Source organism: Lotus japonicus, chromosome 3, assembly GCF_012489685.1.
Source record: "Lotus japonicus ecotype B-129 chromosome 3, LjGifu_v1.2".
NCBI classification, from domain to species: Eukaryota; Viridiplantae; Streptophyta; class Magnoliopsida; order Fabales; family Fabaceae; genus Lotus; species Lotus japonicus.
Window position 1 is genome coordinate 16685661 of NC_080043.1, and position 15152 is coordinate 16700812.

Here is a 15152-nt window from a genome sequence, read left to right on the forward strand (position 1 = left end):
TAAGAGATGCCCTCGTAATCATGGCTGTCGCTTCTAAGTTTGAGTTGAACCCTTATAGTTTTGGCGCAGATGACACCATCCTCAACGTGGGATTCTTGCTAGGGAGTGAGGATGATTAATTTCTTTAGCGTGGAGGTGGTGTTGAAATATGCGTTACAGATGTAGTTTTGAAGGACAAGGAAGAATGAGGCACTGTTAATTCGGGAGAAGGCAATGTTGGAGAGTTGAGTGGGAGGATTTGTGTGCATTGTGAGGCACTGAAAGCAAGTTTTGTGAAACCAACTTGATGTTCATCCGAAGTGCTTGAACATGCAGAACTGTCTAATGAATCTGGAGCTCAGAGACATGAAGATCTTTTAATTTTCTTCACTGTCTTCAAGAGATTTCATCGATTACGTGATCATAGCCACATTGATGGAACATGGTGAGCCACGTTCAAAGATTCCAACACAAAGGTCAATTTTCATCGCACGGTCTTTTAGCATTTCACCAATTATAATACTATTACAAGTCCTTGTTTACTGAATCAATTGTTAATATATCAAATTTCAACATGGTGAACCACTTGACAGATTCCCACACAAAAATTTCGTTGAAATTGTTAACTCTTATCTGTGTCGTATTGTACACAACCACCCTCTCTATTCCAAATGTAAATATAATAAAGGATTGGGTTGATATGATTTTGGCAACACGTGGTTTGACAAATCTAATGTGGAAAGTGGTAGTTTTACAAAAATAGACATGATTTTTTCCGTATATAAATATCCATTTCACAAAGTTTGACATGCATGGTGTTTTTGCAGTTGCAAAGTCAAGAATGTCTCTCTCACGCCTCATCAATCCACTATGTTGCACTTCTTCTTCAGCTTCAGGTTTTTTCTTTTTCCTTCAGCTTCACGTCTCTGATTTGATGGCAATTTGCAGACTTTGGACTGCTCTGTGCTAAAGGGCTATGCAAATTCTTACCTTTTTAGATTGAATTCTTCTTTAAATTTTCATTTCAAAAGTTTGCTTAAGCGTTGAAGAATTATGCACTTTTGCCAACTGAATTTGTGGTTACTCTGTTACCCTTTCAAAATGGGAGGGTTTGGAACTCATCAGTTCATTATTTAGAGTATAAAAAACTTAATTGCACCGGTACTCTTTCAGAATGGGAGGGTTTAGAACCCTTCAGTTCATTATTTAGAGTATAAAGGACTAAATTATAAATTATAAAAGTTTGTTATAGAAGAAATTATGGTAAATTAAGCCTAAAAGGTACGTAACCCCTCCACTTTTAGATGGGTACCAAAGAAAGCATATCAAGAGAGCATTAATTATACTTTACCAATTATACCCTTAATTTATTAATTGGTGGTAGAGAATTGAAAAACAGAATAATAAGAGAGATAAATGATATATTATATAGGAAGTTTCATGGTAATTCTAATAGAAGTAGAACATTAACGGTCTGTTTGGTTTGAGGGGAGGGGAGAGAAAGGAAAGGAAAACACGGAAAACGAAATCTTTTCCCTTCTTTGGTTCATGAGAAAAACATGGAGGAAAGAAAAATTGGGGTGGGCCCCACCCCAAAATGTTTTCCTCCCAAAATGGAGAGAAAACGGTGGAAGATGGGCATACCTTATAAAATGCCAAAAATGTCCAATGGAACAAAAACGTAGATTATTTCTTTACTTGTTTTTTATTATAGTTTTTCTATTATTTTTATAATACTGGTTTCTTTTATTATTTATCTGACAATGACAACGATAGTAATTTCAAATATATAAATACATATTATCATGATACATCTTTCTAAATTATTTATTGTACAATTTTAGTTTTACTAAAAAAATATGACAAATACGATATTATTTTTTGATATAAAATATATGTTATAAAAGTAATTTTAAAGATACCCAGAAAATTAGAATCAACATTTTTTGAACTGTGTAAATTAATTTTAAAAATTTAATTTAAATTTTGTTATATATGAATTCTTTGTGTAATTATATATATATAAAGGATAAAATAGTAATTATACATCACACTTTTTTTCTTTCCTTCCACTTTTTTCTTTTCCATTCCCCCACACCAAACAACCTGAAAATCATCTTACTCTCATTTCTCTTTCTTTCCTTTTCTTTTCCTTTCTTTTCATTTCTTTCCTTCCTCATACCAAACAAACCATAAATGATAGTATTCCTTAGTACATGTGCCACAACCTTAAAGTGACAGATATTAAGGAACAGAGAGAGTAATTTTTTTTTGTACATCCTCTAGGGAATGATCCCTGAACCTCCCCACCCAACTCATATGTTCCCTAACTTTTTTACCACTTAAGCTATTATTTTGGGACAACTTTATACTATCTTCGTTCCTATTTTCATTTTATATAAATTATATATTATCTTCATTCCTATTTAACTATCCGCAGAGAGAAGTACACATATTAAAAAATATAATTTATTGTATTAATATTTAGAAATATATTATTTATTTTTCAATTTTACCCTCTAGAATGTGTTTATCTTTCTTTATTTACTGTGCTTAAATGGGTACTATTTGAAAAATAATGTTATTTAATGTTCTTTTGAAATGCTAAGTGAATAGATATATAAAAAAAAACATTTTTTCTTTAAAGTAGATAATTAATAAGGAATAGATGTACTATCAATTTAAACAATAATCATTTTAAAAATGAGAATATATATTTTTTTATTCTTTGGGGTCCTACGTTTTCAAGATCCCAACAATGATTCCTTGCAATTGTTACATCGCCATCTTGTCGTCTTGTACACCCAGGTGGTTTCGACGTCTTGTACGTACATCCAGGAATATGGTAGATATATACCATACTTATGTACAAAATTTGATTCATTTATATCATATTTTTTTCAATCTCATTTTTCCCTCCTTTCTTTTCATCATATATCTCATCATTTCTTATTTCAATTTCTGCATTTCTTTTAGTGCAGATAAGTATAAGTGTGAATGTGACATTATTGATTCCAATTTCAGCTGTTCATGCACTGTGCTTTCTTGCACTTGTCACAATCGTGCCCGCCAATAATTTTCATATAAAATAATTATATTTAGAAAAAAATTGTTTTTTGTATAAGCCGTGTTATACAAACATTACTGTGATTGTTTTTTTTTTTGAAAATGCATTACTGTGATTGCTAAGTACTATGAGTTTAGTTTGATTGTACTGTTTAATCTTATCCAATTATTTATTGTTACATGTTAAAAAGTAGTTAGTTTTTTTAATTAAAGTAAAGATTTCTTTTCTGATGTGGTGATATTATTGGATGTATGTATGAATGAAACTAACATTGACATTAAATATAGGCTTAATTGCACTTTTCGTCCCTTATGTTAGACTCTCGTGCAATTTCAATCCCTTTTATTTAAAACGAGCAATTTTGGTCCACCAAAGATCAATTTGTGCAAATTAAGTCCTGCCGTTAGTCTACTGTCAATTGTTAACGGAAATTGCTGAGTTGGCATGCCCATTAATATTTTATTAATATTTTTTTCACTTAAGCATTAAATTTTATTTTTATTATTATTTTTCCATATCACCTTCTTCACCTCCTCTTCTTCAAACACAAAGACAGAACCACATCAGCAGATTCAAACTTCTAGTTGAAGGTTCTGTCTGGAGTTTGAATCTGCTGATTTGTTTCTTGAAAAAATCATGAACACCTAGGTAAAAGGAACAAATCAGCAGATTCAAACTTCTTCAAAACCACATTCAAAAATCATCCGCCAACCACATTCAAACTCAAATTCAACAAAAAATGCTCAGATTCAACATCATCTTCTTCACCCTTTCCTTCTCCTCCCTCGTCTCCAATCACCCAATACACATTTCAAGCCATCTTTATCCCCCTCCGCCACCACCTCACCGCCACCACGTCGACTTCTTCCTCTAGCCCCATCTCTCCCACAGTCCCACACACGCACTCCACCCTCTGTTCACTCATCCTCTCATCTCTCCTCCTCACAACCTCAAAACCCTCATCCCTCAAAACAACAATAGGTCATAGTATCTGGGTCTTAGATCTGAGTTTCAAGGTGTAAATTGGGGGTGATAAAGGATTTCACGGCAGATCTAGGCTTGCTCACCAGAGGCGGAGCTAGCACGCTGCCTGCGCCGGCGGTGACGACCACGTCGACTTGGGTATCGACGATGACTGCAGAGTGAAGATCTGAATCGATTGTTGAAGGAGAAGAAGAAGACAAGCCACCCACAAACACCAGACGCCGAGCTCTTCTGCGCCGACCACTGCTTCTTCTTTGACGGGATGGTCGAGGTCCAGAGAGAGTGAAAGAGAGACACAGAGACAGAGTCCAAAGAAAACGAAATCAAAGATCAGAACATAAACGGGAGGAGGCGAGATTCATAGAGTTTAAGGAGAGAGGGATATGTTGTTGTTTAGGTGTGAGAGAGAGAAAGAGAGTTCAGGTAAGAGGGAGGGAAGAAGATGAAGAAAAGAGGGAGAGAAGAAGATGAAGAAAATAGAGAAGATGAAGATTCAGGATTTTTTTTTTTCGGTGAATATGAATTACTTTTAAAGTTTTTCCTAAAGTTTATTTTGTTGAAACAAAAAGGTATTAAAGTTTTTTTTTTTAACTTAGAAAGGTATTAAAGTTTGATTTTGACAATTTTTTATTTTTTAATTTTTTTAAACAGAAAAAATATTAAAAAAATATTAATGGATGTGCCACCTCAGCAATTTCCGTTAACAATTGACAGAAGACTAACGGTAGGACTTAATTTGCATAAATTAATCTTTGGTGGACCAAAATTGCTCGTTTTAAACAAAGGGGATTGAAATTGCACAAGAGCCTAACATAAGGGACGAAAAGTGCAATTAAGCCTTAAATATATTAAGTATTCAGTGAATCAGTGTAATACAAAATTAAATAAATTTATATTGAATTAATTCAATGGCATTGATAAAAGTTATGTTAAAATAAATAAATATCCACTAAAAAAAATGTTATTTAGTGGGGTTTTTTATGCATTTAGTGGGGGTTTTCAACCCCCGTGAGTTACTTAGCGGAGGTTTTGAAAAATCTTGAAGTTACACTCCCCACAAATCATTAGCGGCGTTTTTCAACAAACCCTGGTACCTGCATATGGATTTAGCGGCGGTTTTTAGCGGGGGTTTTAAACCTCCCTTATCCGCAAGCTTTTTTAACGGGAGTTTTCAACCTCCCTGAAAACTCCCTTAAATGCAAGAGATTATTTACAGATTTATGCCTCCCTTGGCTACCAGATTTTATTCTTGGGACATTTTAAAACTATTACATGTTTGAAAACCTAAATTTAGGGAATACATCATGAAATATCCCCCTTAACTATTAAAATTAACGACACTTGTGGGGGTTACTAAAACCCCCGCTAAAATCCCCCACTAAATGACAGTTTTTTTGTAGTGCATATCAAATTATTTAATTTTTCATTTTCAAAAAAAAAAATCAAATTATTTAATTTTGTAATTGAAAAGTTTAAGAAGCTATTCTAAATAAAAAAAAATTAATACTGCCTTAACTTAACAATACAGTTTCTATACCATGACAAGTTGCCTAACTCTGTCTGAACTGTATCAATCCAAAAACTTTCCTTGTTTGTGAAAATTCCAAAACAAAAAGTGAAATTTGCCGGCACATTGCATTTTTCACTAATACTTTTATGTCCGTGAGAACATCAAAACACGTAAAATCATACTGTTAAGCAATTTTATAATCTGCTAAGAAATTTGCTGGCCCGTTAGCCTCCTCGAGAATATGACGAAGTCGAATATCCCAACTGCGGCAAGCAAAATATGAACATCCATAAACATACAAGCCAACTCATGTAATCATAACCTCCCTTGAGAAAGCAAATTCACAACCTCCTTACCATCTGGGTCACAATAAGCCCTGAGAATGTTCCTTCTCTAGAGGAGATGAAAACTCATACAAAGAATATTGACCCCTGTAGCCAAAGGATCACCATCAAGCACACCAGCACAAAAACCAAATTGCCAAAGCTCCACTCGAGTCCTGAACAACACCTCCTATACCTATGCGTCGCTGAGAATGATCATACGCACCATCAACAAAGCGCATGGTAGGAGGCTTCCACCTCTAAATCCGCAAAGGCTCCAAAATCTGCTTATGAGCTTTCAATAAGAAGCTATTCTAAATACATAAATAAAATTAATAATTTGTTAGAATCACGGCCTCAACATTGCTGTACATTTAATTTTCGTATAACATAAAACTTTCCATAATTTATAAATATTTATTTCATTTATATGATTAAAAAATTAAAGTATCAATTATTAAATTTTAAAAAATAAAATTTGAGTTCTTAAAAAATAATTTAATATGTAAATCATTACAAATGTTATAATATAAAGAAATTGATACATCAGGGTAATAAAGGGTTGAATGAGATTAATTTATATGTACTATGTTTATCTTTTGAGTTTAACCCTGCAAAGTGAGCGATAATAATAAAAGAAGGATAAATGAGAGATATAAAAAAAAAATTATGAAGAAGAGAGATAAAAAAAATATACGTAAAAATATGAATGTATCACAACTTTTAAAGAGTTTGACCGAAATCTTTGAGAAATTAACTAATTTGTCTAATCCCTTTTAATATGAGGTTGTTTAAATAATTCATAAGAAAGTTTGGGTTAAATAACTCGTCGTTCAATCACATTGAAGATAAGTGAGTTAGAATTTCTATATTTTATTTATTAATTTATTTATAAAAAATCATATTGATTCATTGAGTTGTGGGTTAGTAACTCAGATGAGTCATTTAGATACCCCGTATAAAATTATTTTTTCTTACATATATATATATTTATAATATGCACACATACAAATTTTAATGGACATCCAAGTGACCCCACAAATGATTTTTGTGTTTTGCACTCAATGATTTTTTATTTTATTATGTCAAATTGGGTGTACCAAACACAAATGATTTTTTTTCCTTTGAATGATAGCTTAAATGGTAAGAGTGGGAGGACATATGAGATGGGAGGTGAATATCCAGGGTTCAATCCATGACGGGTGCAATTTAAATTCCGATGTACGAAAAAAAACACAAAATGATTTTTTATTTTATTATTATACTTTTGAAAATAACATTAGCGTGCGTTGCATCGCTCGTATATAAATGTCCATTCCACAGTCATCATTCGACTCACTCACTCTTTGACTCGGTTGCCACTCCACCATGTCTCTCTCACACCTCACCAATCCTCTCTCTTCCATTTCTTCAACTTCAGGTATCTATCTTCCTTTTGCTCCATTTCAGTGTGTCTCAGTGATTTGGTGGCAATTTGCAAACTGGGTTCTGTTCTGTTTAAATGGGCTATGCGAATTTGAATTTGAATTTGAATTCACTCTGCATGTTTTGGAATATGCAGAGTGACACTTTCCCAATTGTGATTTTTGTTTAGTAGGAGTGATTTTCTGTTGTAGTAGTAGCAACCTGAGTTGAATTTCTGCTATAGTGTTTGTTAGATATTTCAATTTTTGTTTATGTTTTTGATATGGTTATATTAGACTATTTGAATCAAAAAGATTCATTTTTAATATACTAAGATTCATTTTTTTTGGATGAGATAAGCTTTGGATTAAAAGGCTATTGTTGGGTAATCTAGATTTTCTGTGTATATGTTAAAAAAAAGGTTGAAAGAGCATTAAGCATCACATCTTTGAGAACAATCATCATGGGTTGTACTTGTAGATACCATGCAACAAAAACAGTTCATTTCCAACAGTTTAGGGGCCCGTTCGGGGAAACAGCTTAATTAAGCGCTTATGGTCATAAGCAATCATAAGCGCTTATTCATAAGCTATTTTAAAAAAATTATTAAAATAAATTGAAGATAAGCTATATATAAACATAAGCTCTTTTTCATAAGCTAAAAACAGCTTATGGACCATAAGCTGTTTGCATAAGCTCTCCCAAACACTTGCACAAGCGCTTATGCTATCAGATAATCTCAAATAAGCTTTTCCAAATGGGGTCAAGTAGATATATGTCAAAACCTGAAGGGCTTTTTACCTTGGTATATTTTTTACTGCTTGTAACAAGCTGCATTATCTATCTAGCTATGGCAAATCGCAAATCTAGAATATATATTTGACTTGGCATTGTTCTGCTCACAATTTTTGTTTCAATGTTGGATTATCTCTTGTTTGATGGACATATGAAACCCTTCATATCTCTTCATGATACTTCCTGGAAGATCTGATATGATTTCCTTCTTAACAGGTTCTTCAACTATTGAATCAAATGTTAAGAACAAAACTAAAAGTACAACTTTGGTATGGCATGCATATTTTGAAGTTATTTTTCCCTGTTTCATATTGTTTTCTGTGAGAAGTAATGAGGAAAAAAATATGGTTTTATTGCTCGCAGTGCCTGGATGATGCTAAAGAAAGAATCAGGCACATGTTCAACAAGGTTGAACTTTCTATTTCTTCATATGATACAGCTTGGGTGGCGATGGTTCCTTCTCCAACTTCGCCCTGCGCCCCGCTTTTCCCTCAATGCTTAAATTGGTTGTTAGATAGTCAACTCTTTGATGGCTCCTGGGGTCTTCCTGGTCGCCATCCTTTGTTGATGAATGATGCTCTCTTATCTACTTTAGCATGTATTCTTGCATTAAAGCAATGGGGTATTGGTGAAGATCAAATGGACAAGGGTACTTTACTCTTCTATTAGCAATTGTTTTTTCTACTTTTATAGAAATGATTTTCCCGATATTCCCGCAGGTCTTAAATTTCTTGAGTCAAATATTACCTCAATCAATGATGAGAAGCAACACACTCCCATAGGATTTGATATACTTTTCCCCTCTTTGCTTGAATATGCACAAAATTTGGGAATCAATCTTCCAATTGGACCTATAAGCTTGGAAGTAATGATCCGTAAGAGAGAGATAGAGCTCCAGAGGTAGTATTCAAGATTCTTTTAATTACTTGTAGGTGCTAAGAATTTAAAATTAGAGAGATATTTTTTATTTTAATAACTGGCCTAACTGCTTCATTTATCTTCCCTTAGAGGGAGTCAAAGCAATTCAGAAGGGTGGAGAGCATATCTAGCATATGTTTCAGAAGGAATGTTGAAATCACAGGACTGGAGTGAAATTATGAAGTATCAACGAAAGAATGGATCTTTGTTTAATTCACCTGCTACAACAGCAGCTGTTTTTCAGCACCTTAACAATGCTGACTGTCTTAGTTACCTCCAGTCAATATTAGAAAAGTTTGGGAATGCAGGTACATTTTCAGAATTATGTTTCTCTGAATTTATTTACAGTAACTATGTGTTTTTTACATTAATGTGCCCTTTCTTCCCTCAAAAAATCAGTTCCAACAGTTTATCCTCTGGATATATATGCTCGTCTCTGTATGATTGATAACCTTGAAAGGTTGGGTATTAATCATCATTTCAAAGAGGAAGTTCGAAGTGTATTGGATGAAACATACAGGTAATAACCCATTTGAGATGCGTACACCTGTTAAGGTAAAATACTAAATGTCAGTAACTGGAGAAGTAGCAAAGAAATTATGTATATGATGAAAATATAGATACCATGCAATTTAAGGTATTCAGCAGCAGTGGATAGTAAATTTAAAGGCACTCAATTTTTTGTCCAAGCATAGAAACTTTTAATTTTTGTCCATTGAATCTCTCAATCTCATTATATTTAACTTCTGAAAATACAGATATTGGATGCAAGGAGTGGAAGATATTTTCTTAGACCCCACCACCTGCGCAATGGCATTTCGTATGTTGCGTCTCAATGGCTATGATGTATCTTCAGGTTGGATCATCTGTAACATTTAAGTTGCTAAGAGTTGTCCTTTTTTTTTTTTAAGAAAAAAACCATCAGAGCTAATCTTTGTATATTGTCTTTGCAGATCCATTTTATCAATACTCTGAAGATAAATTTGCCAATTCCTTGAAAGGTTACTTGAAGGATATTGGTGCTGTTTTAGAGCTTTATAGGGCTTCACAAGTCATTATACATCCAGATGAATCTGTTTTGGTAAAGCAAAGTTCCTGGACAAGACAGCTTCTGAAGCAGTATTCTTCCCCTTATGGAGCATATGGCGATAAACTTTGTAGTTATGTTGTCCAAGAGGTAGTTTATTGTTTTAATCTTTCATGAAGGCTAGCTGCATATTTTCATATAGTCTTATAGCCGCCCTTCCTGATAAATGATAACTGAAATGTTTTTGCACTTTAGGTCAATGAGGCTCTTAAATTTCCTTATCATGCAAATCTGGAGCGTTTGTTAAACAGGAGATCAATAGAGCATTACAATGTAGAAGAAACAAGGATTTTAAAAACATCATATAGGTGGGCATCTGTTAGTTTTTTTTCCCAATGTCTGAAGTTCCTTTTCTCTTCTGAGATCAAATTCATCATTGGTACTATGTCACAGATCTTGCAATCTTGCAAACCAAGAAATTCTAAAGCTAGCAGTAGGAGACTTCAATATCTGCCAATCAATACATGGTGAAGAGCTCAAGCAACTTGCAAGGTATATCTTTCATTTAATTTTTTCTTTTTCCCTTTTTGTTTCCACATATGTATATCTGGTCTGGCTAGAGATCAATTTAGAAAGATCATAATCATAGCTGAGGTGCTTGTATTGCCTGAAGTCATTGAGGGATCTAGGCTCTTTTGTTTATGCTTGTACTTATGCTTTATTTTGAGTAAATTTTATTTAAATGTGTCATAAACTTAGTATAGTATCTTCAAATTTCTAAAAAGTAACATCATATGCAGGTGGATTACTGAGAACAGACTAGACAAACTAAAATTTGCAAGAAGTAAACTGGCCTATTGTTACTTCTCCGGCGCGGCCACTCTTTTTTCTCCCGAACTTTCTGATGCTCGCATATCATGGGCAAAAAATGGGGTGCTCACAACAGTTGTTGATGATTTCTTTGATGTTGGAAGTTCTGAAGAAGAGCAAGTACACCTTATTCAACTAGTTGAGCAGTATATTTCTTTTCTTAGTTACATCTATGCGCCCTTGATTTCTTTTGAATTCTATTATGACTTTTCTGCTCAAAAAGTGATGTTATGGAAATGTAACTGTAGGTGGGATGTAGATATCAACACTTTGGGTTGTTCGGAGACAGTTAAGATAATATTTTCTGCGATTCACAGCACAATTTGTGAGATTGGGGAGAAATCAGTTAAGCGGCAAGGACGTAATGTGAAAGATGATGTTATCCGAATTGTGAGATTTTCCTTTAACTTTCAGCTCATATAATGTTATTATAACTTTCCAGTACATTCAATGAATGGGACTGTTAAGTGAATATGAGAAGTTGTTACACATCATTTAGGGAGTTAGTTAGTGTGCCTATATAAGTAGAGTCCACCATTGTAATTGGTATGTTGTTGAGGATAATGATACTCCTTTTCCCCTGTTTCCCTCTCTATTCTCTCTGTTCTTCCTTCTTCTCCCTCTCTCCCTGATTCTATCCCTATCAGAAGTGAACTATGCCCTGTATCCTTCCCCTATGAAAATTACATTATTCTAATGGTAAATATTGTCCCTGCAAGACCTTTCTTATTAGTGTAGATAAAATATTATTGTGAGAAGAAATATTAGTGTAGAGACCTTTCTTATAAATTTACTTGAAGGACATGGAAGTTTAAATTGTCTCATAATTCATAAAGGTCTAATGGCATTCAACCGGTTAAGATGTTTCTTAAATAGCGGATTGACTTTGTTTGCTTTTCAGTGGTTGAATTTGATGCAGTCCATGCTTACAGAAGCTGAGTGGTTTAGAACAAAGGCTGTCCCAGAAATTGATGATTATATGCAAAATGCATTCGTATCATTTGCTTTAGGACCAATTGTCCTTCCAGCTCTCTATCTTGTAGGACCTAAGATTTCGAATGAAGTTGCCGAAAGTCATGAACTTAATAGTCTGTTTAAGCTCATGAGTACTTGTGGGCGTCTTCTCAATGACATCCATAGTTATAAGGTATGTAGTCCATTCCTACTTCATGATTCTCTGCCTTGTTTTAAGGTGACTAATGTTCCATTTCTGCTGCAGAGAGAATCTGAGGAAGGGAAATTGAATGCAGTGACTCTGCATATTGTTCATGGCAATGGAGTTGTTACTGCAGAAGAAGCTATTGAAAAGATGAAGGGTAATATTGAGGATAATAGAAGAGAACTCCTGAGACTAATTTCGCAGGAAAAAGGAAGCATAATTCCTAGAGCTTGCAAGGATTTGTTTTGGAAAATGATGAATGTGTTGCACTTATTTTACATGAAGGATGATGGATTTACTTCAGAAGAGATGCACTCTAGTGTAAATGCAGTAATGAAAGAGCCAATAGTCCTTGGTGATTTGTTGGTAGATTCTCAGCAAAACCTTAGCCCTCTGTTAAAGCCACAAGTGGTGTGATGCCTCAGTTCAATTACTTCACAGACACAGCAACTGTATGAATAAATGCCCCAGTTCTCTTTTGGATGATCACTGAATGAATAAATGCCCATTTGTGACATATGTGGTTGCGTGTGGGGGGGCAGGGATGATAGTATCATCTGCAAAATTGTTTTTTTTTGGTAAATCTGGAAAATGGCTGTGTATAGGTCCCCAACTAAGTAGATCCCTATATAAAATTCTTAGCAATTTGTCCTCGATTTATTTTTTTATAATAAGTCAAATTGTTTGTGTCGTCATGAATCTAAGTAGATCCCTATTTAGTTATTAAGTTATTTTTCTCTGAACTTACTGGTGGAGCCTTGGAGCTTTCAAGGGCCTTGTTTCAGGTTTGGTTATATCTTTTTTAGGGCTTAATTCCACTTTGGGCCCCTGATGTTTCATAAATGTGCGATCTGCACCTCCGTGTATAAAACGTGCGGTCAAGGTCTCTGACGTTTTTAAAACGTGCGATTAACGCCCTTCCGTCCCAATCTGTTTGGTTCCTCAGTTGACCAAACTGAAAATGCTGACGTGACATTATTTAATTAATTAAAAATTCATTTTTTAAATAAAATTATTTCAACATTATTTCAAAACATAAAAATAAAAATTATTTCAAAGCAAAAATTTATCCAGAAGCTTCTCTTCATCTTCAACTTCTAACTCATCTTCTTCAACTTCCCTAATCAAAACAAAAAACTCAAACCCAGATAAAATCCCCAATCAACACCCAACCAACCTGCAACCTCCTCCCTCTCCCACCCACCTGCAATCACCACCCTAACCTCACCCCAATCAATCTGCAACCTCAACAAACCCACCCCCACGCACCTGCAACCGCCACCCTTAACCCATACCTCACCCCAATCAACGCCCAAACAACTTGCAACCTCAACAAACCCACCCCCACCCACCTGCAACTGCTACCCAACCAACCAGAGGAGAGAGCGGGATCGAGAGAGAGAGAGAGAGAGCGAGATCCAAAGGAGAGAGCGAGATTGTAAGACCCAAGATTTTAGAATTTAATAATTAATTAATTTCCAGCTCACACATAGGATTCTGTGCAAGCGTGAGTGGAACTTGACTGTGTTTGACGTTTTGACTAGCGCTATGAAGACAAAAGTTCACAGTATGTTTAAGGATGACACTATAGTCATTTTGACTAATAGCACGAGTCATATTCGCACCCGACTTAGGTCGAGAGTGTCCGAAAAAGGCTATATCCGCTCCTAGAGCACTGTTTAAGAGAACTTTAGAATTTAAGAGAGAATAAGAACCTCTTAGTATTTTTCCCATGACCAGCTTTCCGATACGAAACCATGAACTGTACGCTTGTTAGGTTTCGCTTCCCGGAAGTCCGTCGAAGCTAGACTTTAACTTCTCGGGGACTTTAATTAAGACCCCGAATGAAGAGTTTTTCTATTCGGAGCTTCTAACGAAGTTTCCATCCGCGATGCTTCATTTCTATCGACGTTTGCGATCTTTCTTCAGAAGGAAGTTTCTCCATCCGACGTCAACTGCAAAAAGTAGTTTTTCGGCGTAAATCGATCCATACTGCGTTTGGATCGTTTTCTTCAATTTAAAGAACCTCGTTTTGAGTTTTGACATTCTGTCGCCAAATATTCACTTTTTATCAACAGATGAAAGTACTGGGACGACCAGATCCGCAAAATCTTTCTTTTTCCACATTTTCCCTCCGCTATAAAAGGAGAGAAAATGAAAAATCTCACCATTTCCACCACCAACCAGCCATGGCCGCGAGCAAGGGGGGAGGAGGAGATTCCGGCGTCGTTTTCTCGTCTCTTGCCCGATCGTCGCGATTTCAGTTGCATCGGATTGTTAGCGAGGTAACATTCATAACCCTTGCATCCTTTCCTTCTTTCTGATGCTTTTCTCTATGTCTTTCTGTGCTCAAAGTTTGGAGCAAAATGTCAAAATGTCTGATAGCTTTGATTTTTCTTTTCAACTATCTTCCCCACTAACCCAACATGCTATAATCGCTGTTGGTTTGTTCGGATTTGCACCGAGTCGCCGTAGATCTGAGTTTTAAACCCCGAAACCCATTTTCTCTGTGAATTTACTTTTTGATTAAAAAAGTCTTGATCTTGCTTAGTGCTTTTAGAACTAGTTGTTATAAACGCCCCGATCTACGACCCTGTCGAATTTGTTTTCAAAGATTTTAACTTTGAGTTTTGAGCTTAAAGTTTGGACCCAAAAACACCTAGTAGCATAGCAATTTCTAAAATTTTTCCGAGCATTGTTTTACCCTAGATATCACCTAAGAATACCTAGAATTAATTTAGATCGAAGAAAAGTTCGGGAAACCCGATTTTTGGTAGTGGCCGAAACTTTTTGGAACTGTACCGTGTCCAAAAATAATTTTTTGGTTTGTATGGCCTGGTCCATAGCGTAGCCCTCTCTGTTGTCGAAATTTTGGCTTTGGTTTTGTGTCATTCCGAGTTCTGTAGCTCGAGTTATGCGCGTTTTAGCGAAAACATGTCTTATTGTCCATTCGTGCCTAAATGTCGAACTCTAAAGCTTCGAAAGCTTTTTTTCTGGTTTTGTTAGTGTTATTAGTTGTATTGTTTCTTAGCGACTAAGCAATGATACTTTGCTTAAGGGTTGAAACGAGTTGAGCTGAGGAAAAAGACTTTGGAGCAATTGGTGAGGTTTCACAA

General features: G+C 35.0%; 1 protein-coding gene across 3 annotated transcripts; it reads left to right on the top strand.

The window, feature by feature from the left end:
- Positions 1-801: 801 nt before the first annotated feature.
- On the top strand, positions 802-12731 carry LOC130749014 (ent-kaurene synthase, chloroplastic). Of its 3 annotated transcripts, none has more exons than XM_057602273.1 (14): positions 802-875; positions 8279-8331; positions 8426-8711; positions 8782-8962; positions 9071-9288; positions 9380-9500; positions 9739-9836; positions 9934-10157; positions 10263-10375; positions 10461-10559; positions 10808-11023; positions 11126-11267; positions 11779-12024; positions 12097-12731. In XM_057602273.1, the coding sequence occupies exons 1-14, from the start codon at positions 821-823 to the stop codon at positions 12451-12453; spliced, it is 2409 nt and encodes an 802-aa protein (XP_057458256.1). In that variant the 5' UTR covers positions 802-820; the 3' UTR covers positions 12454-12731. The 3 variants fall into 3 exon arrangements, with proteins under 3 accessions (XP_057458256.1, XP_057458255.1, XP_057458257.1); XM_057602274.1 differs by lacking the exon at positions 802-875 and adding an exon at positions 7158-7283; XM_057602272.1 differs by lacking the exons at positions 802-875; positions 8279-8331 and adding an exon at positions 7089-7283.
- Positions 12732-15152: the final 2421 nt, after the last annotated feature.